General features: G+C 38.1%; 1 protein-coding gene across 1 annotated transcript in view; it reads left to right on the forward strand.

Moving 5' to 3' along the window:
* The first annotated feature begins 1,617 nt into the window (after positions 1-1,617).
* Positions 1,618-27,853, forward strand: part of MEI4 (meiotic double-stranded break formation protein 4) — a 61,934-nt gene continuing 35,698 nt past the window's right edge. Inside the window, exons 1-3 of the mRNA XM_030448353.1 lie at positions 1,618-1,697; positions 12,734-12,982; positions 24,801-25,360. Of these exons, the coding sequence (XP_030304213.1) occupies positions 1,661-1,697; positions 12,734-12,982; positions 24,801-25,360 (846 nt within the window). The 5' untranslated portion in view covers positions 1,618-1,660. The remainder of the gene's footprint in view (positions 1,698-12,733; positions 12,983-24,800; positions 25,361-27,853) is intronic.

The raw sequence follows: 27,853 nt of genomic DNA on the forward strand, positions 1-27,853 counted from the left end.
TAAAAAATATCCGTTCAGGAAACTGTTTAATGGTAAAAGGTCTCAGGCTTGTTAGGTGCCTCTCAGTTAGATGAGAGGACTTGTACTCTCACATAAAGCAGAGCCACTTTCTTTTTTGGAACATTAATAAAGTTGTCTCCACGTAATTCTGCTTTTTAGCTTTAGCTCTCTTATATAAAGCCCAAATTTGCAGGTAAAAGCATTGATGCTTCCAAACCTTTTATTTCAGTCACAGTTGGAAAGATGATGTGAAAAAGTTCTGATCTACATGACTGTCCACTCCACAAAGCATCTGCATCACTTGCATGCAAAAAAAAGATACAGAGAAAATTGTAAAAAAGTGTAGCTGCTCATATGTCACCATAATAAAAGGCTGGAAAATGTTTTGCTGTTTTTTTCCCCAGGGTTTCACTGAGAAATAAGTATTGCTGTCAGAATGAAAATAGTCTCCAAATTATTCACTCTAATTTATTTCTGTCATTTGAAGTCTAAAATTAAAGTTCCAATGTGTTAACAGTTTTCTTTGGGATAGCAAAGTTATTTTTCAAATAAAAAAAAAAAAAAAAGTAGCTCAGAAGTCTACCTCTGTGTATAGATTAAAAAATTACACTTTTGAATAAACCAATTTCATATTTTACTTAATACAAAATAAAGCTGGTTAGATTATCCAAGAGCAAGGAATGAATATTAGAATTTTAAAGTATATGTTGTTTGGCACACCCGCATACTTCTCTTTAGAGGGATCAGTCCCCTTCTACTGAAGAACTTGATGCATTGTGATAAATTTAACTGTACATAATGCATCTGACTTTGTCACCAGTTTCCTATGTCTCCTGTCATCCCTCATCCTCAGCTGAGGTGACTGCATTGCTGACCAAGGCAGTCAGCCTTTTCTTTAGTTTTTGTAAGCAATAAAATTTTAAATCGAAAACTAATTCCTTGAGTTAACTCGTCAGCTTTGATCACAATGTTTCACCTAAAAGGTGACTTCTGTTTCCAACTTAGCCTGAAAGAAAGAGTGGGTTTAAGTTTTATGCTCTCATTTGCTCTTAGGATATCTGAAGAGTTCAAGGAGACCAAAATTAGTCAACAAAAGAACTCCAGAGAACTTAATGATATTTATAGCACTGAAAATACCCCAGTTTTGAGACCATAGGTAATCAGTGTCAAAAGTGCAGAACCTTTCATGTGATGGAGCTGATGGTGGAGAGCTCCCTCATCCCCACCCTAAGCAACTTGAGCTTGAAAACCACGCGTGGGGCCAGGTGCCCGGGGGCTTGGCCTGCACCTCTCTGCAGGGCCACGCTCCCCCACGGCCACGCTCCCCTCCCTTTCGGCCTTGATAACACGGACATCTCCCGGGGGGTTCCCCTTGTTCCCCTCCCAACTGAGGCGCTCATTCCCTCTCATCCCTCCAGCGGCTGGAAGTGCCCACGGCATGAACCAGCGGGCTCCAGCAACACCTCTGGGGAACGCCCGCCTCTGCCCGACATAACTCGGAGGGGACAGGAGAAATCCCCTCACCCCACGGCCCCGCACCCAGGTGCCTCGGCGCCGGGCCTCGGCCTACGCTCGGGGCTGGCGGGGCCCCGCCCCCGGTTCGGGCTCCTCAGCCCCGGGAGCGCCGGTGAGGGCGGGTGCCTGGGGGTGCCCTCTCGCTATGGAGCCGGAGAGCGGCCTCCACGATGCGGCTGCAGGTGGGTTGGGGCCCGAGGCCGTCAGGGCTTCCCCGGGGGCTCGGCTTTCCCGCGGCTGGGGAGGCGAGAAAGGGAGGCTGGGAGAGGGCTCTGGGCAGGAGGCAGCGGCCTGAGGAGATGCTGCCTGCCCGCGCAGTGGGGCGGTGTGGAGGGACTGTCCCCTCCGGCAGCGGCTGTTGTTGCCTTTGGGGGCATCCTTCGTGTTCGTGAACCCCGCGTCTTTGGGTGGAGGTCGGCGGGGACGGTAGAGGGGGACACGGTGGGAAGGGCTGGGTTAGGCCGCCGGGCAGAGATTGGCCTCATCCTCTTGACACACAGCCCTCAGATATTAATAGACATTAATAAGATCCCCTCTCAGCCTTCTTTTCTTCACCCGCGGGCAGCGGGTGGGCGGCCTCGGGTGTTTGGGGTGTGGTTTCTTGATGGAAGGTTCCTTTCCATTGGCTTATATGAAAGGAAATGTCAACATTGACGTGAAACTCACACCTCTGTGTGGTTAGTGAAGCAGAGAAGCTATGGATGACTTTTGTCTACATGCATTCAGAGTCTTAGTTTTCTTTTCTGATATACCATAAATCTGATTTCTTGCTGATTGCGCCCAAGTCACACGTAAGAATGCTGTGTTGTTGCTAGGTTGCACTGGAGAAGTGCTGGAATGCAGTTCATGTTGATAGTGCTCTCCTTGTGAAAACAAAGTCCATTAAATATGCAGATAAAATTATAAAAATTAAGAAATATAAAATAATTTTCAAATAATAATAATTAGTATTATTACCTGAAACTGATTATTTCTAATGTCAGTGAATTGAAATCGTTATTTCTGATCACCCCGTCCATAAGAATTTAGAAATCATAGTGCTCAATTAGACACTTTTATCAGTGACTGACAGAGGATAGTGTTAATTTCCTTTTATTTCCTATTTGTTTTCTTAATCTGCATAAATTCATAATTTAGCTAAATTAATGTATAAAAACTACACTTCAGTAGTGTGTATGCAAATACTTGAAAAGTCACTTCCATAGTCCACTGTCTTCTACAACCTCTAGTGCTTCTAATATTCAGGTACTCCATACTAACTTCTGGTTATAATTATGTTCACAACCACAGCATATATAAGACTTTGGTCTTCATTTTTAGAGTACCAGATTCCTAGTATTCCTACAGTTTTCTTTTTTCCTTGTCTTGCATTACAGACATTTATTCTGAATGATATATTCTGAATGATAACATCTTGCATCCTGTCAGTATAAAATCTGTGTAAGAAGGTCAAGAACAAATTTTTCTTAAAACACGACAGATGCTTTCTGGTCACCTACCTGAAAAAAACTTGTTCACTGAAAGGTAATGACCTTGTAAATTTAAAAACTTGTGAAAATGGAACTATTCAGGTAGAGGCTGAAAAGATTAAATTAAACAGGAAAAGTACAGTGATTTTTTAGTTTATATATTGTAGCATGGGAAGAGAAGAGATGCAAAATAACTCCTGTATAATCCTTCAGACTGTTCACAATTTCCTTTTTATGAACCTGGCTTTAAAATTCTACATTCAAGAACTGATACAGTTATTGCAATAGGTAGGACTTCAGAGTCATGGCTGATTTCTTCTTGTAACTTGGCAGTATATAAAGAATGGGATTATTTTCTGCAGTCCAAAATGCCAACTGTAAATATACACTAGAAAATTAAATATTATCACATGTGAAACTTTATAGATGACTAAGAGTCAGACTTTCATGATCTATCTCATAATGCTGTAATTAAAGGTATATCCTCAGTTTCTAAACCAAATGGATTTACAGCCAGCTGAATGAGTGATAACAGTTTTGTTTTGATAGATATAGGAAGAGATAAATTTACACCATTGAGTTATACTTTAATTTGTGAGCAGCAGGCTTCATAGAATAAATTCCCTTTAGTGCAAACATATGCAAGTCTATAGCAATAAGAATAGGAAAGAAAAACATGGTAGTGGTAACAGTACTGTGTGCCACTGGGTATCATTTTAAGTTACACAGCAGAAAAAAAAAAAGACTTGGAGAAGAAAATGCAAAGGGAAGAACTCTCAGCTTGTAGGGAAGACATATACATAATTTAAAAATATCAGAAATCTCAGGCGTACATTAGGGTTTATTACTTGGCATATTCTAACAGGAATAGAGCAGAAATGAATCCTTTTATCTCTTTAAGGCTCCTATGGTGCATAAGCTGTGCTTGCTGTCCTTGCTGTCAGTACTGTGTAGTAGTTCTTTAAGACTGACAGTTCATTTCTTCAGTGACTTCTATGTTAAATTTGATATGGTATTTCTCTTTTAGATGTGTGAATAAAACAGCATACTAGAAAACAGACAATTAAAAAAAAAACAAAACAACCCTGTCAAATTATTCTGTTCAGAAAGCAAAATACCAGAACAGTCCGAACCTGGAAGGACTTAATCTAAGCATACAGGTATAGGAATATACAGTATTCTTATAATCACAATATACTTGTGGTATTTTAAATTGGGGTTTTCATGGACTCATGGAATGTTAGGGGTTGGAAAGGACCTCTAGAGATAATCTACTCCAACCCCCTGCCAGAGCAGGATAACCTAGGGCATGCTGCACAGGAATGCATCCAAGGTGAGCTTTGAATCTCTCCAGGGAAGGAGACTCCACACCCTCTCTGGGCAGCCTGTCCCAGTGCTCTGTCACCCTCACAGTAAAGAAGTTTCTCCTCATGTTGAGGTGAAACTTCCTATGTTCTAGTTTAAACCCATAATTCCTTGACCTTTTACTGGGCACTACTGAAAAGAGATTGGCCTCATCCTCTTGACACAAACCCCTCATATATTAATAGACATTAATAAGATCCCCTCTCAGCCTTCTTTTCTCATGTCTAAACATGCCCAGTTGTCTTGGTCTTTCTTCATAGAAGAGATGTTCAAATCCCTTATTCATCCTCCCTAGATCTGCTGGACACACTTTTCCTGATGCACCCTAGGATACCATTGGCCCTCTCGGCTACACGGTCACATGGTTAACATGGAGAATTTACACATTTTGAAATAGGAGGAAATAATTTCCTCGTGTGGTCTCGCTCAAGAGTGATGCCCTGTAACTTTATGAGGGGACAGACTGATGTTATTTTATACTCATTTAATTCTGGGCATACTTGATGTTTCCCCTATGTTTACTTTGCATCTACATACTATGTTGTTTGTACATGGACAATGTTTAAATTTTCACAAAGTTATTCTCACAATTTTTTCCATGATTTGGAGTTTTTCTTCTAGAATTTTTTTTCCCCCCAGAGGTATTAAAAATATCTGGATTTACAAACTTCTTCTAGAAAGTACTAATTTTCCCCTTCCAAAATTTCTCTTTAGTTAGGTACTTAAATAGTTTTTTGAAGGTCTGGGCTTTAACTGCCTGTTGTGCACCAACTCATCTCTCTGAAGTTAGGTGACCACAGCACATGTGTGTCCATCTGATCTGGTGCTCTTAACCCTCTTTGTACTCCGTGGAGGGAAACAAATGTTTCTGGGTCATGACTTCATCACAAAGTAGTTGTACAACTCACTTGGCTTATTTAAACATTAAAAATCTCTGGGTTTGTCCACTGATCATAAAGGAAATATAGACAGCTAGCTCAGCTGTAGACTTCTAAACTGTAGATTTCTGTAGTTAAGAGGAAGTAAATCCTACCTCTCAACTGTTACTGAAATGCTGAGAAACTGTGCTTTCTTATGCTCTTAAGTGCTATGAAATGGTTATAATGGGGGAATATTAAAAAGCTCTTATTTTTTTTCAATTTGCTCATGTTATTTGGTTTTATTTAAAAGTTAAGTTGAAGAAATAAATCATGTCTCATTTTAACCAAGATTCATTATGCTTCGTCATAGTATATTTTAAAGATTTATTATTTTCAGTATCATTTTAGCATCTTGAGTCCATTTAAAAAACAAAGATGCTGGAGCTATTGTTTATGCTTATGGTAGCAAAACCAAGTTTTTCTCTCAGTGAGTATATCCACATTACATATCTGTGTATTACAAGTATATATTGTTTGAAAACGACACTGTGGTGTAGCCTTGGTTTAATATAATTTTTTATAATAAAAGCTGCTTAATTGGAACACGAGGCATATTTTAGTTTATCTTGATTATGAAGCTGTCCCATTATCATTATTTATTATATACAAGAAAGACAGTGATTATATTAGGTATAACAATTAAATCAAGTTTATTTTATTGTTTCTAAATGTTATGGCCTTGTGTGTCTCCAGCTCAGCCCAGTTCTGCTAAAGCACTTGGAACATTTTGTGCTCCATTATAATGAGTCTTGGTTGCTAATGTAGAATGAGATTACAAAGATATAAGTAATTTTTTCACCTTTATCTGCAGTCTGTAATTGACAGTTAAAGTAAAAATCGTGGCAACAAAAGTTTTTTCTATTATGTTTCCACTCTTAAAGACAAACCATTCATTTAAATTTAAAAGGAAAGCCCTTTTTTGTATATTTGTTATATACTATTATTTAGGACTCTCTTAAGACTTTTAGCTGCACAGTACTGATGAATGGCAATTAGTTTCTGTCCTGACAAATCTTTTTGTATGTCCCATCTATTTCAAATGCGAAGAAAACCGAGCTCTTGAATGGCCAGGAAGTTAAATGAGTTACAGTCTATTATGTGTTTTAGTCTATTAATTTTTAAAATGTTCAGTCTGAGATGATAATGATCTAAGTAGCAAATAAGTGGCCTGTTGTAAGCACTCTGTGCCTTTTCAGAAGTTTCTTCCATTATTAGACATGAATTTCATCTGCAGACTAAGAGAAGATGCCTCAGGTGTGCAGTTTTTGTGACATAAAATGGTATTACTCAAATGTTGAATTATTTCAAACAAGTTTAAGCTTTGGTTTCATTTTGAGGTGCCTTGTAATTTTTAATGACAATATAACTTAATCTCCTTCCCACATTTCTCTGTGACTTCCCTGTTTCCAAGGTCAGTCAGAAAACTGCATGTAGCACTCGAAAAGGTAAATTATCTAAAATTATTCATCTCCCTCACCCATAAACAGCCCTGAAAGACTTCTTAAAAGTCCTAGAGCTGAAGTTTCACCTTTATGAAGTGAGTAGCTTATCTCTTCATGGCTGGGTGCAGCGGACATTCCTCTGGGTAGAGGAACCCAGAGCTGGCTCAGAGAAACCAAAGGACATGGGTCCAAGAGCTGGGGAAGAGGAAGGCTCATCCTAAGCTCACTGTTTTATTTTCCTCAGGGCACAGTCCATTTTGGACTGACTGCAGACTTAAATTTACCCCTTCCTAGGTTAATCCTGTTTGAGAGGCTGATTTCTTTAGTTCATGAATACTAATGCAAAGAATAATAAAGAGATCATCCCTACACTTCTGTTAAAGGTAGAAAAATATTTTTATCCCTATCAGCCTGCTGGTGACACTAGTGCAATTCTGGCATCATGTAGGAAAACCCAAATAGCATCCAGGTGTATTTTTTTTCCTCTTGAGGCTTGATTTGGTGGTGTGTGTAGCAGTGAAAGCAACTGCTGGGCATTTGGGAGCTGGGCTGTTCAGCTGTGTGTAACTAGCAGTGAAGAAAGAAACAAAGAAGTAAGAGGCAGATAAACATCTCCTGACAGCTAAAAAAGTGCTAGGGGAGGTTGGGATTCTTTTGTGTCATAGTGGCCTCAGGGAAATGTCTTTGCTTCTAGAAGATGTCATGTGTTTGACCTCAGCTTCCAGACTTTGACAGGTTATCAGTGAGGACCATAAAGTGCATAAAGAGCCCTTTTGTGGGGTTGCAGGGTTTTTGGAAGCAGGAGATTTTCTAGCTTGTGAAAAGGACTTTCATGAATGGTTTTAAGTTTAGATGGAAGCTATTAAAAAACTTGAAACATACATTAAAGTCATGAAACTTCCATTGAAATAATTTTAATGATTTAGTTTTTTTAACCAGTAATGTGAAACCTTTGACCTTTGGAATGGAGTTAACTACATGAAGTTTCTAACTGAGAAGGAAGCAAACTAAAAAGGTGATCATATGAAACTAGTGGTTATTTTTCTAATTAATAGGAATTATTTCCCCTTCACATATTGCAGACAGTGCCAAAAACAAGGTAAGACTTATTAGAAAGGTGTCTCGTTTTAGGCAATGGTGTAATATAAACTGCTGCATCACATGCAGTGGCAAAATACAGGAGGATTGTCAGGTTGGTAAAGTAGGGTCCTCAAAGGATCTTATGCCACCTCTTAGTTCCCCTTGCTTTGCTAACACAGCTGTGCAGAACAGTTCAGGTTTTCTTCTGTAATTATTTCAGCAGCTGAATGATTTGTGAGCCACCTTCTATGGCCAGGAACTTGGCAGGGCTGCAGCTCCTCAGTACCCTCTCCTTGCATGGAAGTTAGAGGGCTAGAGAGGGAGGTCTGACTTGTGTCAGTAATGTGCTCCTCTGAGTGCCTTTCCAGTATTTGTGGAAATCCAGTTTGTGGACTGAGGGGCTTGCATTTGAAACTGTCACCAGGTGGTATCTGTTGTCAGGGGGCAGCTCCCTCCTTCTGCAAGGGAAGGTCCCAAGCTCTGCAAGCAGTCTGCAAGGGGTTACTGGTTCCCTTCTTAACAGTGAGTAAACACAAACATGGAATTTTGTCAGTAAGTAGTTATTCTCAGTGAGTAACTTGGGTGCTAGATGTGTTTTGGTGGATAATTCTTGATTCTTTCATTCCCATTGTATGTATTTCAGCATTAGCAGCTAGATTAGACTGATGACTTCTTTTGGCTCTTGGCCTGGTATTGTTCTTAGTCAAAGGAAATTTCTCATTAGATTCTCAACTTTTTTTCTACCTAACCATTGGTGTGATTTCTGTGGAGCTATGAGCAAAAATATTATTGATAAAACTCTGTAACTGCCAGTGTGCTTTTAGTGGTATGCACTCCCATTTGGTGGTCCATGATGCAGCACTTCTGAAAGCAACAGATTGCTGGGCAATTTCTTGCTACAGCACAGCTGGCCAGCATCCCCATATTTTTAACAGTGTCATCCGGTGTTATTTTCTAGAACATTTTTACAGTGGTTTCTGAGAGAACAGTTGTCCCTTTAGGAAACGGAAAAACTTGAATCAACTCTTGCAACTCCTGCTTTTTGTTCCCCAGTCTTCTCTTTTCACGATCATAACAGAAGAAAAGAACAGAGAAAAGAGTGGAGGTGACTGTAATAGAAAGGAGGTGGGAGAGCTGTATGTTCTCTATAAAATATGGAATCCACTATTTCTGGAAATACATGCAGGAATATCACCGTTTGTCATTAATTACCTGGTTTTAAACAAGATTTTGAGATTCCAACTTAGTAACGTCAAACTGCTTTGATTGTGTCTTGTTTCTAAGGAGAACCAACTGGGTGACCCATGATGCCTTTTTTAAACTGTTTTAAAACAGCTACATTACAAGTAATTATTCCAGAAAAGGAATTTTGTTGTTTTTTGTGTTTTTTTCTTCTCCAGAATAAGACTATTTCATCAAAGGAGGATGACCATAAGACAACAATGTGCCCTTTCGGCCAAGAAGGCCAATGGCATTCTGGGGTTCATTAGAAGTGGGGGGATTAGTAGGTCAAGAGAGGTTCTCTGCCCCCTCCACTCTGCCCTGGTGAGGCCACATCTGGAATATTGTGTCCAGTTCTGGGCCCCTCTGTTCCAGAAGGACAGGGAAGTGCTTGAGTCCAGCACAGTGACCAAGATGATGAAGGGAGTGGAACATCTCCCTTATGAGGAAAGGCTGAGGGAGCTGGGGCTCTTCAGCTTGGAGAAGAGGAGAATGAGAGGTGACCTCATTAATGTTTATAAATGTATAAGGGACAAGTGCCAGGAGGACAGAGTGAAGCTTTTCTCAGGGGTGGCTAACAACAAGACAAGGGGCAATGGTTATAAACTGGAGCATAGGCAGTTCCATATAAATATTAGGAAGAATTTTTTCACTATGAGGGTGACAGGGCACTGGAACAGGCTGCCAAGGGGGTGTGTGGAGTCTCCTTCCCTGGAGAGATTCAAAGCCCACCTGGACATGTTCCTGTGTGCCCTGCTATAGGTGACCAGCTTTGGGAGGGGGTGTTGGACTGGATGATCTTTCCATGTCTCTTCCAAATCCCTATTTTTCTATTATTCTGTGATTAAAGTAATTCAGTGTAAGGCACTCCTATGGTAGAAATGAGTCTATATAAGATGTTAAAGAGGAAAAGGCCTCCCTCAAAATACAGATTTCATGGCTTAAATGTATGTCCTAAAGCCTAAGGTGGAATGCTACTTAAGATTTTGATAATTGTGATTTAAAGTAAAATGTGGCCATGGTTTATGTGATTTATTAGGGATACATCTCCTTTAGAAAACAGCAGTTTGGCATGTTGAGGGTGAAAGAACCTTTTGCTTGTCTGTGCTGTATTATTTGCATGTGCACTAAGGTTTTTGCCCTGCCTAAGACATAGTAATCCTCTTTAAAACAAAGTGGAAGAGTGACTCTAGTATGTTAACTAGTGGTGAAAAACTGCTACTGAAGTAGCATTGTAAATTTCCTTGAGCTTTAGAAATTGTCACACCTATTCCCATCCCAGTTCATTGTATTACTTTACTTATTAGATTATTTTTATTAGGGATTTTTTGACTTTGAATCACTGGATTTAGAGTTGTGGGCTGAGATTTGTAAATTTTATAGTGGTAAAGTATCAGTGTTCAAACAGCTAACTTAGACCATCCTTTGTAATTGTTTGTCATGTGAGTAGAAATTGAGTGTGATAGAAAAGAAGGAATTAATGGTGACTAATGAAAACAGGCATCTGAACATTAATGAAATACTTAAATTAAATACTATCCCCTGACCTATATTGGAAAGTTCGATGTTCTGCAACTTCCCAGAATGTAATTAAAAATAAAATGCTAGTATTGACAAAGCCTGTCCTTTGCTTGTCCTGTTTTTTAAAAGGAAGGTGAATCAGAAAGCTTTTGCAAAGTAGTCTCTGCAGATAACAAAATGATAAACGAGCTGTGAAACCATTTGTAAAGCCTCTTTCTGCCTGCCTTAATTTTGGTTTTGCTTGGCAAAGGAACTCTGTAAAAATGGTGCTTGACATTCACTAGTACCTGAGTGAATTGTTAAGATGTGGTAACCCGGGGAGCATCTTTCAGGTTCAAAGCCAAAGATTTTTGATACCTACTGCTAGGACTTACTCATGTGGTTCCATGTATTGCATTTTATTTACAGCTTTGAAGGCAGTTCAATTACTTGCATGGTTCTGTTTTTGTGTTAGGCAAATAAGAGTTTTTTCATCAGTTTGTTGTCCCACAGAGGTGCTGACCCTTTGAGACTGAGGGAAATAACTTCTGTGTTTTTTCACTGGAATTCTTAGATATGAATAGAAAAATCGTTTGAAACAGATTTTTACAAGGAAGAAATTTTGCAAAAAGTACAATTTATTTAAGCAGTGGTTGTAGATAGTGTAATTCAGTTTTCAAGGGGTTACTCTTTCATCAGCTTTAGGATTGCACTGATGGCTATAGACTATGTGATTTTGTCATGACACAGGGCAGGAACAGTGTTTCAAGTGGAGAACAGTAGCTTAAAACTTATCTTTATATAGATAGATCACAAGGAGGTCTTACAGTCTTATCCCTTGTACGCTGTGTGTTTCAATGTATAACAGACTGGTGTGTGCGAGGGATATACAGGAACTGTTTGTGCATTTCAGAAGTATTTGAAAGGTGAAATAGATATTTAAAATGCAGCTGTTTCTCTAAGTGCTTCGATGGATAAAGAAATTTGTGATGAGTTTGGATTTACTGTCCAAAGTTGAGGAGAACCAAAAAATGAAATCAGCAGGTGGTCTGGTAAAAAGGTGATATAAAATACCTTGTTCAAACCTGTGCTGTGACTATTTCAGAGATAATGAACACAACTTATTATACCACTTAGTATGTAGTTTTCTTTTGTAATAATTAAAAATAGTTATGAACAATTTTCAGATGTCAAGGCCAGAACAAAAACATAGGAAGTTATATGGTAACTTTAATTATTATTATGTAATATTTTTTTTCAAGTAAAAAAAATAGAGTGAACCACTGAATGAAAATGGTGTGGAATTAGACAAGAAGGCTCTTTGATAACTAAGTATTATTATTAATAATATCTACTAGTAGATAGTAGGCTAGATATTATTAGTAATAAATAGGCTAGATATTATTAGTAATTTTTAGTTTCTTTTTTCCTTTTTTCTTTCTAAGTCCTGTGCTGCTGCACATGATGTATCATCTGTATAACTATTTTCTATTTCCAACTCCTGTAATGCCTTTTGCTCTTTCCTCACAGTTTGTAACAGCTGATAAAACTCTTACGCATTTATCCTACTAGGCACTTAGATCACTTAGCTGGCTGCATAGACCTTTCTGCAGGTTTGAGGCTCAGTGTAAACTTAGAACAGCAAGTGCAGCATTGCTAGGTGGTACCAAACCAGAAACTTACAACAACCTCAAAAGTTTTATCATTCAAATACTGGGATTTTTGGGTACACGACCAAGGAATTGTATTGTGTTTGAGCTAAGTACAAGTAATCCCATATGCATACTTCAGTCATGGCTTTAGGATTTTTAGGATTTTTTCTGTTTTTCTTTTTTAATGGGGAAGGGCAGCATGTTAGGTAGCTTTTTTTTTTTTTTTTTTTTTGAGCTTAGTAGCATTTTTAGTGTTTTTATCTTTGTTGTAGTGGAGTTAACATTTGCACTGAAAATATTGCTACAATAAACCTATTTGAAGTACTTTTTCCACAATTATTCTTAACCACTGCCTGAATTTTATTGTTATAGCTGGAGCGAAGCTCATATGTGTTTTATTTGCACATTGTGCACAGATGCTTATATTTCTACTCTTTTCCTTTGTGATTTAGGAATGCACTAGAAATAAAATAATTAGTCTCACTGTTGAACAGTTTTAAGAGCCAAGAAAAGACTGTGCATCATTTTCTTAATAGTGATGATGGAATTACTTTTTTGTTTCCTCTTAGAAATCAAAAGTGGACGAGAAAAACAAGTTTGGTATTTGAAAATATCAAAACTAGCATTGGCTTTTGCAATTATCCACTCAAAACCACCAGGGAAGAGTTGCAAAGAATACGCTGAGCACCTTGCCAAAACTGTATCTGAACAAGATTTTAGATGGAAATCAAAAGTTGAAGTGCTAGAAGCTGAAGTTCTTCGATTACGTCAGGAACTTCTCTTGAACAAGATCTGCCCAAAATTCTCCTTGGAGAACAGTAAGTTTCTGAAATAATACCCAACTCTTTTGCAGTAGCAAGGAAACAAACAGCTTTCATGTTCCCTGGACTGTTTCTTGTACATAGATATGAGAGTCTTCAGCATACAGCTTTCAATTTTTCCCAGAGCTCTGAAGTAGTAGAACACTTAATTAATTTGTAATGAGGTTGATCTTGAGATTGTAATGCTTACTCAGAACTTTCATTTTTAATCTTCAGAATCAATACATATCATACAGAATAATTCCAGACAAAATTGTTGATATAAAATGTTGCTTTATAGCCTGGGAGATAGGAGTTTGTAAGAATATTGATACACTCTATTTACATTTGGAATATGTTTTAAAGACATATTGCATATTTTGTTACCATTTTAAAGGTGCAAAAAATCAGAACTAAAGCCTAGTGTGCTGGAAGTATGAATCCTTAAGATGTTTAATAAGAAGGTTGGGCAAGCAGTGGACTGTGTGTCTGCTATTTCTGTTAATTAATTTAAGCCGTGGATGCTGTGAATGTTTATTATGAAATATGATAAAAGAAAATACAAGTGCAAACAGCACTGCCTCTCTAACTCAATCTGAGAGATCAATGGCACAGGATGAGGTTGGAAATGAGGCAGTGGAAGATGTCTCCAGGCTCTGGGGAGATATTTCCTTTAGGACATGGAGGTCAAAATACTTTGGGCAGAAGGAGAGAGAGAGAGAGTTTACTGTTGAGGGGATCACTAAAATCAAAATGTATAGCTTGCTGCTTTATGACTTGAGATTTTTAGGAGGTTCCCTGACAGAAAACTTGGTACAGCTTTACTGGAATGCTTTTCTTCTGCAATAGTAGCTTCTTTATTGCTATGTGAAAAGATTCCTGAAATCTAACTTTGACTCAGAAGAGGATGTGTTAGATTTTAGCTAGAAGTTTTAATGTTTTATTTTAATTTTTTTAATAGTCCTCTCTCTCTCTCTCTCTCTCTCTCTCTCTCTCTCTCTTGAAGTGATTAAATGAATGCTTATACTTAGTTACTGTTTGTGTATTTGGTTGCAGAAAACAGAAAGCTTATTTAAAAGAAACTTTCAAGCTGCTGTTTATAATGTCTGATTGTTGAGAAGAACTGATTGCATGTTTAGGAGAGATTTATTAACATTTTGTGTCTGGAGAGGATATTCTAGCTGTGGATGAAACAGAACATAACAAACACTAGAAATGAAATCAATTAATCTGCAACTTCTGTGCTCCAAGTCTAACTTTTTAAAGATTCTTTACCCTAAGCTGTTGAACTGAGCAATATTGATATCACACGTGCCAGAATAAGCTCTTGTTGCTGCAAGATAGGCAAAGAAAAGCAACTGGCCTTGGAGAGTAACACTCCTTCCAAAGGATGTTAATTTTCATTGCCCTTGTCATAATGAAGTTTGCTCACAGACCTAAAATGTGATAAATCTTGTCTAATGTTAGATGTCTAGTTCTGCACTAAATTTTCTTTGCTTTCTTCATTATCTGTACAGGGAAATATCACACTTATTCTACAGTTCTACAGTTTATGGCTTACTTAACCCACTGCAGTAGTCATTAATATGGATCATAGCACAGTGGGCAACAGTTTTATCCTCAAAGAGGGTAGATGTAGATTAGATGCTAGGAAGAAATTCTTTAGTGTGAGGGTAATGAGACACTGGCACAGGTTGCCTAGAGGAATTGTGGCTGTCCCCTCCCTGGAGTTGTTCAAGGAGAGGTTGGATGGGGCTTTGAGCAACCTGATCTAATGGGAGGTGTCCCACCCATGCAGGGAGGTTGGAACCAGATGATCTTTAAGGTCTTTTCCAACCCAAACCATTCTATGATTCTGTGATATGGGGAATTGTCTACAAGGGATCCCTCTTCTCTCTGCTAGCAGTAGGCTGACTGGCTTGGAAAAAGTCCCATGATTCCCAAATTAATTCAGTAAGCTGCTCTTCATAGATCTTTTTAGTTTTTACGGTCTCAGCAGCTTGTTCAAACATACCTGAGGAAGCTGCCCAAGTAATTTTTTAGTGAAGCCAAACTTTAATTTCAGTCTGTGTTTAGCTAATGGAATCACAAATAGCAGAGACGAGTATGTGGTATCTATAGTCCTTCTATATTCCTTCAGTTTGTCCAGGGTACACAACCAACACCCTTCGAATTTGAAGGATTACTGTGTAGCTGCTTTTAGGTTCAAATATTTATGTGTATTTATAATCACACTGTTGATAAATCTATTAGACAGAAAACCTTTTGATGTTTGAAATATCTGTGGGAGTTCAGATCCTCCCTACCTGCCTCACAAGCTGTCTAAGAGGAGTAAGGTGTACACTTCCCCTTCAGTTTCTCTTAACCACTTTGGTGTAAGAGAGCAAATATGTGTGGAAGATCTGAACTGTATCATCATTTCTGTTTCTTTATGTAGGTTTTCCTTAATATTGAAAGGACACTTTTGAGCTCTTGGAGTCTTAACTGTGAAATGGCCATGTTTTGTGATATTTCTTGCTTTTGACTGGTTTGTGGTTTGTTTGTTTTTTCCTCCTTCTTAAAACTTGGTATAATGTGAACTCTTTTGATAATGGATTTGATCCATATATTGTTTCTGAAAGAGGATGTTCTTCATCAGCTAAATATAACAGCTGAGGGAGGGTTCATGGTTACAATTACATTAGAGACAAATGCTCAACCTCTTGCTTTTTCGTAAGGAAAGATGATGGAATATCTGTTTATGAGATTTCCACACTCTTGTGAAGATCAAGTTTCTGATGTTTATTAAAAGCAGAGCACCTATGGGCTGACATTTAAAGGGAGATGGTTGTAGAAGCAAAGTGTACCTGAAATAGAGGGCAGTTTATCACTGACAACTTCTGCTCTGGGAAAAAAATGTCCTCTGTTGTGTGTGCCAGTTTTGAGATTTTTTGGGCCCATGAAGATTAGAAACCAAAGAGTGGCTCCTGTTGAGGTAGGAGTGCACAAGGAGATTCAATCTAAGTTGAGAGGAAAAGTGGTATAAGTGGTATTCCACCCAATTCACCTGAAAGCTACTGTAGAGCTATCAAGCCATTGTTATGATTTCTTGTTGATGGGTATATTGCCCAAGTTTACAATGTAATCTCACACCATGGAAGTTCTCTTTAGGGCTGAGGATCACTGTGATTGTTCTTAAGGCTGGTAATTGACAGATTGACCCTTTTCTGCCCTCACTCATTTCTCCAGCCTTTTTTTGGAGTTGGTATTCTTCTCAAAGCAAAAAAAACCCTCTTTAAAGAATTAAAACCCTCAGCTTTTCTTTGGCTTTCTTGTCTTCTGTTTAAGAGCTCTATGGATTCACAAAATCCACCCAATTCAGTAAGAATTAGATACTGATACTCAATCAGACACTGTATGATTAGAGACTGCCCATGGAGTTTTTATTTCCCTGATATGAGAAATTTGGGAGCTCTTTGAAGCTGTGGTGCCTGTTTCCCTTCTCCACAGAAAGTTGCACGCAGTATGGATGCACAAGCACACGAAGAAGAAAGAACAGGGTATCCATTTCTTAAGAACCTAAATTATTTTTGCTCCACCCAACTATTTCTGTGTCCTCTGAGATACTAAAACAGTTTAGGTTTCCTCATTGAAGTGGAGGAATTTGCTTTGCTATAGGTGAACTGTTTGGTAGTATGGACTGTTATGGTTTAACATACTGTTGATAAATTGCTGTGGTGTATGTTCACTAACTCTATAGTGTCCGAAAGTTCCTTATTTGACTTCATTTGCAGCTGCCCTTCTGAATTCAAGGACACTGGTATTCCTTTTACATAGTGGTACTTTTGGCTGTACATCAGCCATCCAAGGAGGAGGAGAAGCAAATCTTTTCATAATTGTTCATTATTTTTGAGCTTGCCAATATTGTCCTGACAACCATGCCCTTGGGTAGGAAAAAAATCAAATCTCATGTTAATGAAAGTTTCTTGCCTTCCTTTGATTCAGATTCAAATTTCACAGGGAAGAGGAGAGAAATCTATTACTCAAAGCATAAGAATATAAAATATCTGAGCATTCTGTTTTCACTTTCCTTTGGAGCTCTGTGAAAAGACAAAAGGTTTTACAAAGCATTGATGAACTGATAGATCATGGATTCAAGCACCTGTACTGTAAGGCAGATTCCTTAGCTGTTATCAGCTCATCAAATCAACAATCATACTGTTTCTTGGCAGTCTCTATTAAAGAGATTTGAAAAGCCTGCAGCTGTTACTCCAGCCTAAGAAGGCATAAATACAATACTCTACCCCTTTTTGCCAAGCATGTATTTTAGGAATGACAATTTACAGAATAGATTAGTATTGTCTTTGTTGCTCTAGGCTGATACTCTTTCAGGGTTCCAAATCAGTTATCCAGAGTACATTTTTAGCAAAATTTGTACTGGGATTGTATTCTCTCTTCCTTAGTTTCACCTTCAATCTTGTTTCATTTTATTCCCTTCTTATTAGATGGGAATTTAGTGAACTGCTGGCTGCTATAATTAAAAAAAAATTAAAAATAATCAGATCCCACTCCCTCTCCTATTTTTAGAACTACTTTATTCTTCCTTTTATAGATCATCTACAGTAGAACCTCATCTGCCATCCCTTGGAGTCCTCTCCTTTGTTCTTAGCATCCACAGCAGAATATGGCTGCCAGCCATACTGTGTCTGTGAACTTAGGGAAATTCTGAACTCTGAGTCATAATGTGATTCATGTGAATGTCTAATTTTTTTCTGTGTCCTGAAGCTGTGTTTGTTTTTCAGGATACTATACCCTAAATTCTCTTTCCTGTGTCAAGACTTTTGAAAAAACTTGTATCTCTTTAGGGAATCAGAGACAGAGACAAGAAGATTATTATTTCTCATGCTTCACTCCTTGGTGTGTTTCTTGAGACATTTAGTTTTATATGTGGAAAAAGGGAGCAATTTCCTTTGTATATTAGTATGACTGAAGACTTCTTAGTCTCCTTCTTAGTCTCTTTTCTTCTTGCTGGAAGTTCAGACTTTAGCAAGAGCAGAACCATATAGGATTGGAACCATCCTGTGCATCAGCTGAAGTAAAACTGATTATAAACAATATAAAACTACAGTTTATCAGAAGCCTTGGTTTGGGCCACAGAATTCAGCCACTTCTCCCCTTTCTGATTCCCCTTACTCATGGTATGGGTGTTTCTTATTCAGCAGGGAGCACCTGTGATGTTTCTTCTGCTTGCTTACAGTAAAAGAAGCATAATTATGATAGTTGGGTTTTTTAAGCTCATTGTGAAGGAGAAGCCAATCAGATGAATTCAGAAAGACCAGATGAAAAACATATGCAGTATCCCTAGTGAATATGTTATCTGCAGCCTCATTAAAGGAAACTTCCTCATTAATGGAGGGAGCAGCAGTTGAAATCACACTCAATAATAATGATAAAAGCATATTAATCTATTAGATGAAATTACTTTCCTTCCTAGAAAGAAGATGAAGTGGTGTGAAATGTTTAAAACTGCCCAGAATAGCAGTGAGCAAAAATTTTAGTTCTTGTGGCATAATAGTATGGTGGAGGAATATAGACTGGAAGTTCCAGGTTACTGTGGTATGTTTATGTAAAAGCTTTCTCTTCAGGTCAGTGTGTTTTAATGAGCTGCTATTATAAATTGCTGTGTCTTGTCACCACTTTTTCCCCCCTGGTACTTGGCGGGGTGCAAGGTATGCAGAACAGAAGTTGCAGAGGAACTGTCAGCCTCTGAGGAGTATCTTTTGCTTCTTTCTTTTCTACCTTCCTTTTTCCAAGGTGAGAGGATTCTCCACTGGGCAGCAGTCAACACTTGGCTTGATGTCACCACGGAAAAGAGATCTGATTATTTTTGTCTGGTGCTTAGGGATGTGATGTTTCTGCACAAATAAATTCTTTCTCCCTCTGCCCTCCCTTCCCCAAAAGGTGGCCTTCAGTCCATACAACCAAGGGCATCCCAGTCATCTCAGCATCTTCTCTAAGGCATGATGGTGTCAGACAGTCAGTACTTCAAAAATGAACTGTCATTTGACATCTTAGGTTTACCAGTATGCTCACATGCTTCAACTGGTGGTACTAATGCAAGTTGGCAGCACTTCAAGTAATGTCTCACAACCTAAAGAATATTTTACTTTTTTTAGGAGGGGAGCAGGGAATTCAGAGGTGATATGTAAGATGACAGAAATTGAGTTAAAATGTGTTTAGCACAGATTTCTGGGAATATGGCTCTCGGAGTATGATGATGAGATAAATCTGTTGTCTGTAATTGTGGTGACACAATGGGGAACTTCATGAAAGCTGAGGCCTTTTTAGGATAATTAAATAAGTTAATTTGCAATTTGGAAAAAGAACCAGCTGGGGTGTAATGATTCCGTGAAATCTCAGAATACTGCTCCTTCCATGGATAACAGATCTGTTTTGTTTGTGGAAACTTTCTTCCTTTGAAAGCAGATACTGGCTGTCTTATCAGCTGGCATTGCTACAGCTGGTGCAAGCACACACTTGAGGCAAAGGGACCCAAGAAGCATCCTTTTATTTCCAGGATTCTGCATAAGGAACCCAACCAGTGTCCTGGTTTGGGAGGACCAGGACCAAAAAAGTGCTTGTGCTTATATGGCTCTGAGATGGCCAAGAACCCCCAGGCACTGCTGGGCTGTGGCTGTGTCTGCGTGTGAGGAGGAGAGGGTTGGTCTGTGACCCACATGGGCCAGTCACAGCTCTTCTGCCTGGGGGGATCAGTATAAAATAGCTCCTCAGAGACCCTTCTTCTGGCTTCTCTCTGGTCCTGGGTTTGGGTACATTTGTCTGGCATTGCTCCCTCTGCTTCTGTTTCTGCATCTAGTTTCCTTACTGAGAAGAGCACTGTTCATCAGAACATATTCCGTTCTCCTGCCTTCCCAAGTAGGACCAGCTCAGATGCTTCAAGGCTATTGTGAAATGTCACTGGACTTGGGCATCTCTGCCTGCTGCTGCGTCCCTTTTGGGACTTTTCTGGTAGGGAAGCAATTACCAACTGAGGAGTGTGGTTTCACTATCTAGATAGTTGTTTATATTTGTATATATTTGTATTTCACCAGCACTATTAGTACTTCATTAAGCCTATGCTAGCTTTTTGCCAAACCTTAAAGTCTCCTTTTTATCCTCCTCTGGGAGGGTAGTGGGGAAATAACAGAGATCATCTGTCACCTAGTCAGTGGCTAAAGTCATGACACCTAGCAAAAGAAAAGGTTTGCTATTTAGAAATTCCCTGTATGTCTCAGGAAGAAGTTTCATGAGAGCATTCCTAAATGGAACAAAATACATAATTATGAGAAACCTTAGCTTTAAACACAAGAGCTTTCTTTTCCAAGCCAGTTGTAAAAAGGTCATGGAAATGGAAAAGCAAAATGTAGTATACACAGCTTCAAAAATGTCTTCATTTGGAGAAACCTGAAAGCTTTTTAGTATTTTTAATTATTATTTTAAAATGTTCAAATATGTGAGACAACGTATCTTTACTTGTAAGTTTGGCTGGATTACAGATCAGGACAACAATCACGTACTGAAAACAGAAGTTCACGGGGGGAGATTTTTTTCTCAACCAGCCATCTTGGTTAGTAGTGAAAACAGCAGAATAGAAACAGTCTTACACATGAAAAAGAAGCAAAGAAAACAGTTTATGTGTGTGACAAGGTTGGTTATTTATTTTAATAAGAAGAGAATAAACCTGATTGATTATTTATGGAAAGTGTATTAGGAACAAACCAATCAATGAAGAATAAAAAAACTGTTCTGAAAGTTGCAGAAGAGGAGAGGTAAACACAAGAGGAAAAAAATAAAAATTTCACATATTTTAATCCTCTTTTAGAAATTACTGACTGAACTTGGGTTGTGTCATGTTTAATTGTCAGAAGTGGAACTAAGCCTGTCAATTGTAACTGAGTTTTAAGAGAGCTTTACATGTCTAGCATAATTGGTTTTGATTTTCAAGTGATAACCCCTGTGTTTATACACAAAGCAAGATAATAACAATGTATAAATCTTGAAACCTAATTTTTACTTTACAAAATTCAAATCATCTCTTCACTTTGTTTCTTGTATATGCCACCCTCAAGCCTGTTTTCTGTTCTGCATTCTTTATTAGTGGTGTAACTGCAGGTGCATTAAGTTTTTCAAAAGCCTTGAAGGCCATTTTATGATTCCACAACAATTTCATCAGTTGAGGACCCTTCTTCAGTTTTTAAATTTTGAACTACATATATCCTGTGGGCTTTGTCATTCTAACACAGTCTAGTCTCTGACTTCCAGTACCACAGTAGTCTGAGAAAGCATCTTCCACCACCCTTGCTCTCATTTCATGGATATTACAAATGTTGCCCTCTTCATGTTGGGTAGGACCAGAAACTGGGTCCTTCCCTTGTCTCTTCACAAGAGAAGAGGCTGAGACTGTTCTGAGAATCCTTATGACCATGCTGCTGACAACAGCTTCTGAAGAGACAGAATGTATTTTCCTATCCTTATGAAGCAAATGGGTCCTCCTCCCTTTCTTATTCCTGAACTGAGTCTTAGTGCCTATATGAAGATGATTACTCAGAGGTGACAGAATTTGCTTGGGAGGTGGGATGAACTTTGGTGTTTGCCAGACTCTCCTTCCTCAGGATTAGCTGGAAACCACTCACTCTCTAATCATGACTTGCTTGCATCTCATTCCTCTCATAACAGCCTCTGTGTTCTGTGATCCAACAGCATTATGTACATTTGAGTTCTTGTGCTTCACAGAAGTGCCTACAAACCTTGCTTACATACTAGACATGATATGTTACTCAGTCTTGTCTCTTGAGTGACTGCTGGTTTTCAGGACAGACACTTTCTGCAGTGGTGCACATATGTACAAGAATATCACTTCTTCAGCCTTTGCTCCCCAAAGCTGTTCTTGTGACCATATCTTGCTTTGTTTGGGGACCACACAGTTCTGATTTTCAACCTGGGATCTTCCTGTGGTCAGGAGATGAAGTCCTAAATAACACTCAAGGATTTAAATATATCCTGAATATGATGCAACATGTTTAAAGAGGGTGTAAAGTTGCTCAAAACCAGAGATTTCATTAACTTTATAAAGGCGTTGTTGTGAAATGAGGCAACCAGGTGCCACTAATTGCCAGGGAGTGGACGTGAGCTTGTGTTAAGTCCACCTGTGCCTGATTAGGGTGGGCCCCAACTGTGCATGAGCAGGCTTAGGGGGCCAATAAAAGGTGAGGCTCAAACACATAGGCTCATGCCCACTACCTGGCAAATAGTGGCACCTGGTTGCCTCATTTCACTACACATTGTGATTTTTTTTTTTTGTTAGATTAACATTCGTACTAAATTTTCGTATTTCTTGTTCCAGTATATTTATAGTCAAATTTTCTTGAAATTTCTACTCAAAGATGGTTGTTAGTGTGAGGCAGGCTTTATGTTGTTCCTGATTTTTTTTTTCCTTTTGCACTTGATAAACATGTGGTGTGAAATTCAAGAGTGCTTTCTCATTTGAATTATAGGTAAGTATAAAATCATTCATTTACCTTCTTTAAAGAAATAAGTTATAATCTGTTCCTAGACAATTTGAAGGAAATTCAGAGTGTTTTGTTGTGCATGATTTATTTATTATTTTTAAAATATAACTTCCACCACTCCCTGAAATAATTAGAAGATATCAATAACTGAACATTTTTAAAGCATTTTGTATTTTTCCTTAAGATGGAAGTTTGCTGCTATTGGGAACTTAATATGGCAGGGTTTTCTGGAAATCTGGTCATGAGACAGGAGCTTGATGTCTCAGTGAACAGAAACCTAAGCATAAGTGCAATGTTGTCTCCTACTGGTAGGAATATTCCATTGTGTATACTACCTCTTTTATTTGGGGATGTCTTAAGTTTGGTTCCTATTTAAATTTGTGTATTCTTTTCTTCTCCATCTCTTTTCTTTCACCTCTGCAATTTTACTTTTTTTTTCCCTCAAGAAGAGAATCAGTGAACATATTTATGTTTTTTGCATGTAATTCATGCTTTATTTCTTTTGACTCCTGGCACTACATACACATGAGCAATTTTCATATTGTCCCATGGGTTTAGAAACAGGAACAAAATATCCACACAGTGAAACTCACAGTAGATGGATTCCCTGTGAGAGCCTGTTAAGGCTTTTCTTTAAACAGCACCAAAATCAACTTTCTTTTTTTTTTCTCTGGAATGTCTTTCACTCAAAACCCTGAGGGGAGAGGACATGAAAGATTGATGCCTGGTTTTGCTAGTCAGGCCATGGGAAGTATGCTTTGCTGCTTTGCTTACTTTCCAAATTTGAGTATGCAGGGCATTTGGGAACACTGGTATTATATAAAACGCTGGCCTTACAAGCCCTGCTTTTCCTCCTTCCTGGAAATGTGGTTGATTTTCCTCCAATTAACCCTTCTATTGTGAGCTAATTGTTACAAAGCCTGTTCAATTTTGAGTATGTCTGAATGTTAAAGGAATGAAACTCCACAATAAAAAAAAAAATAAACCGTGTTTCCAGTTCTAATCTTGGTAGTAGTACCCTCACTGGATGATCTGATATGTTTTCAGAGACTGTTAGAATTCAATTTGAAATATGTAGTTAATGAATTCTGTATAAACTTTTATAAGTACTGTGTTGTTTTTTGTTCTTTTTTAGAATCCTGTAGATTGCTGCCTAGTGATGTTTTTAGTGTAAAAAATTACTTCTTTAACTTAGCATGAAATGTTACATATGTTTCCCATTAGGCCAAACCACCTATAAAATTTTGTTACTCATTTAAGAATACAAACACAGAAGTATGGCATTGTTTTGTATCCTTGTGGAAAATCTGAAAAGTATATGCATATTTTTTATGAGTGAAAGAAGCAATTTGTGGCTGTGCCCCAATAAGTAGGGCACAGCCAGAAGTTGGTCATATGGGGTTCTAGCCTTGCCTTGTGGCAATGAGATGTTTGTGTTGGTTGGTCTTCCACTTCACTGCTCTAATGTTTCTTCCTTGTTTTGACTGTAATCTTTTGGCATGGGTAGCATGTATCACAGAGGGAGTCTCTTGTCACCTAGAACTGAGTTTATGCCCAGAGGTGCTGACTTAAATGTATCTCATGTGCAAAATAGGATGAAAGAGATTCTGAAATGGTGTATGAAAAAATTTAGCCGTGTGAACACAGTGCATGCCTTCTGTGATGTAGTTTGTGTGTCTTTGAAGAATATGCTATGAGATAGGTAGCAACTGGAGAAATTCTTCATTCTGAATGTTTTTCTTGGTTAAATAGTAAAAAACTCAAGTGTAATATTCAGCCCAACCTGACCTGGGTTAGGTACAAATAAGAGAACAAATAAGGAGATGATCTTATTTGAGGCAGTTATGGTACCAGAGATTCATTTTCTTTTAAAAGCAATCCAAGTTCTCCTGAAAAAAAAGATGATGATGTTTGGGGGACCAAAAATTTACATGCATTTCTTTCCCTGGGAATTAATGGGAGTATAGATCTCCAATTAAATGTTTTGTGTGATATCCACTTGTGAAAAGCCATCGTGGATTTTAAACTCAGAATTACCATTCATATTGCTATGAGCATAAAACTTCTTTTTCACAAATAGGCACTATCTTCAGAAAGTTTTTATTTTAATTTTAAAATGTCATCTTCTTCCAGAGCTAGGTTCTAGTCATGGGAAATTCTTGGGAAGCAAACGTAGATATGTATTACATGCTTCTTGCATGGAAGCAAAAGGAGAAAAGATACATGATACCTTCCAGAAGCATGTATTTAAGTATTACACAAATGTAACTTTCACATTTGTGTTTCAGGGAAACCAGATGCCTCTGCTGAGACTGTTCTGGATCAGGAATGTATAAACCCTGTGAGTTACTCAAGCCAGCTAGAAGACTCTGGATGTGATGTCTCTAATGACTTTGCATTTGATTCTTTAGGCACAGCTTCTGATTTTTGCCAATCTGAGCAAAATGTCAACACTTCTAAGTGTTGGTTGGAAACAGTTCCTCCCTTAAATCTTTGCTGTACTGGCAAGGAGGGATCTCTGACTACTCCAGTGCAGTTTTTGCAGCATCTGCTTGAAATAAGAAAACTGTCAAAGGGAGGAATTCTACAAGCAGACTTCACAGTGCTTGACAACGATTCTTCCACTGTATGCAAATCAGTGTCTCAGTTGCTTGATGGATTGACTATTTTTTACAACAGTCCTAAATTTCCAGTTTCAGCTTTTCTTACTGAGGCAGTTCATGTTTTGATCAGTTTAATAACTGATACTCAATTATCCAATCATGTTCTGAAGAAATGTTTCAAGAAGCTGGAAGAATTTAATAAAAGTCTGATTCAGATTATTTTAAGAAACGGCAACATCAATAGGGTAAGTTTAAAATATCTTTCATCTTTCCTACAACATTTTGGCATAGTGTAATATTATACTGGGTTTATAAATTTAAAAATTTATTTGATTAAATATTAAAAATATTTTAATTTTAAAAATATTGGTTAGTTTTATTATATTTTGAAGAGTACTTCGGAGACTTTTGTGATTGTTTTTTGTGGTATGACGGCAATCTAAAGCATTTGAAAAAGTTCTTGCTCATGCATGAAAGTTCTAGTCTATTACTGAGTATAGGACATTTAAAAACTGTTAAAAAAAGCAGATTAAAATAAATTTATAGAAAATATGAGAAAAACACTGTTCCTCTTGCTATAAAGTTATATCAAAAACTATTCAAAAAGTATTGACCAATAAATTTTTTTATTCTTTCTTGTGCACCTAGATTAATTAGGTTGGTCTGCTTCAGAAGTTCTCTATAACTCTCCAGACATTTGCAAATTTCTGTTTTAAAAATAAATCAGCAAAGGAGTGAAGACTTCAGGAAATAGTTTATTCCAGCACAAACAGCCAATAGGACTGAATTGCATTTTGTCAGTATTCATCATTCTGCATTGTTCAATACATCATCTTGTTCCCTCATTCAGCTGAAATATCCCTAGTCTGCCTTCACAAGACATTCCAGAAATGATGAATTCTGTTGTTTTTTTGATTTTCATTCTGTCTTTTAGTGTAACTTGGAGCAGACATGATGGGGAATTGTTTGAGACTTACAAGTAGCAATTTAGTGTCCACTACACTACCATTATTGTAAGTGAAGATCATATCCCTATAATCCAGCCTAAAGAATACTGACTAGTACCAGGGTACCTATTTGAGTTCACTTTAACAAAGTGACAGCCTAGACATCTGCTACACCTGTAGAAAGACATTGTAGTGAAATGAGGCAACCAGGTGCCACTAATTGCCAGGTAGTGGGCACGAGGCTCTGTTAAGCCCACCTGTGCCTGATTAGGGTGGGTCCCCACTGCGCATGAGCAGGATTAGGGGGCCAATAAAAGGTAAGGCTCAAACTCACAGGCTCAGCTCAGTCCTGAGCATGTTTTGCAGAGAGTTCAGTTGGTCTTGGAGCAATAGCACTGATCCAGGCTAGTCAATCCTGAGGGCTATAGACTCAGAGCACTATTCGTGAGTCTCTGCTGGAACACCTGGTTGGACCTTGAAGCACTGTGCCCTAAAAGAGTTTCGTCTTGCTGCAAGACATAAACATTTGTCTTATTTTAAAATTAATCCCACTCAGTGTGTATTAAGCAATTACCCCAGAATGTAAAAATCAAACAAATATCAGCTATCAGTAAGCCAAGAGGGCATGGTCTTAAACTCTGACAAGGGAGGTTTATGTTAGATATTAGGAAGAAATTCTTTACAGAGAGGTGATCAGGCGTAGGAATGGGCTGCCCAGGGAGGTGGTGGATTCTCTGTCCCTGGAGGTTTTTAAGAGACTGATGTGGCACTTAGTGCCGTGGTCTGGTAACCACAGTGGTAGTGGATTAAGGGTTGGACTTGATGATCTCAGAGGTCCTTTCCAACCTGGATGGTTCTGTAATTCTATAATTCTATGATACTATGATTTTATGATTCTATTCTATGATATTATTACCAGACTAAGGGGAAGTAGGCAGATATGCCTGTATTTGGGTCAGAAAACACTCAGAGGGAAGTCTTCCCTTCCTGAAGCTTTTCTAGTACTAGAGCCTCTTTCCTCTAATAGGAGGGTGATTTTTATTTCAGTACAACCGTGGTGTGATACTTAGGTTTTAATCAGGGGTGTCACTGACCAGTGTTTTGAAAGGATGTGAGCATGCATAGCATTTTGTGGTATGAGGAATAGAGTTATGCAGGTGTTGCTCTTTTATGTTTTTGTATGATTACAGGATGCAGAACAAAGAAAACTTGAGCAGGCATTCATTAAGGACTTCTTGGTTGATGATATCCACTGTTTACAGTGTTCCCCTCCTCTACCTGAATGAGAAGTTAATAAATAATAAAAATAATAACTATAATTGTAGGCCAGAATTATCCAAAAAGGGATTACTTGTTGATTGGAGGAACCTGACAAATCTAAAGTGAGAGGTTTCACATCAGAAATGAGAGAAGATATCCTGATATATCTGTGATGTTTCAAGTTCAGAGTGCTATTATAAATCATTCAGGAAGGGTGGAATATGTGCACATAATTTGCAAGTGGCATCTTTTCTCTTGAGTAGATAGCTGGAACAGATGGCTTTTTATTAGATGCTTTATATCTTGCTTTCACCACAATATTGACTTTTTCCTATCAGCAGCCATTGCTTTAATCAAACAGATTCAAAGAGTTTAAAAATTGTATAAGCCAATTATTATGGGATAATTGTGGTAGTTTCCATATTTCTATGCAAAAAGGAAAAAATGTTGTCTGTAGTAACTAGAAAATTTATACAGATTTATTGAAAAATACTTTTTAGAGGTTTGGTTTTCTTTAGACTCAATTTGGAA

This window comes from Calypte anna, chromosome 3, assembly GCF_003957555.1.
Source record: "Calypte anna isolate BGI_N300 chromosome 3, bCalAnn1_v1.p, whole genome shotgun sequence".
Classification (NCBI taxonomy): domain Eukaryota; kingdom Metazoa; phylum Chordata; class Aves; order Apodiformes; family Trochilidae; genus Calypte; species Calypte anna.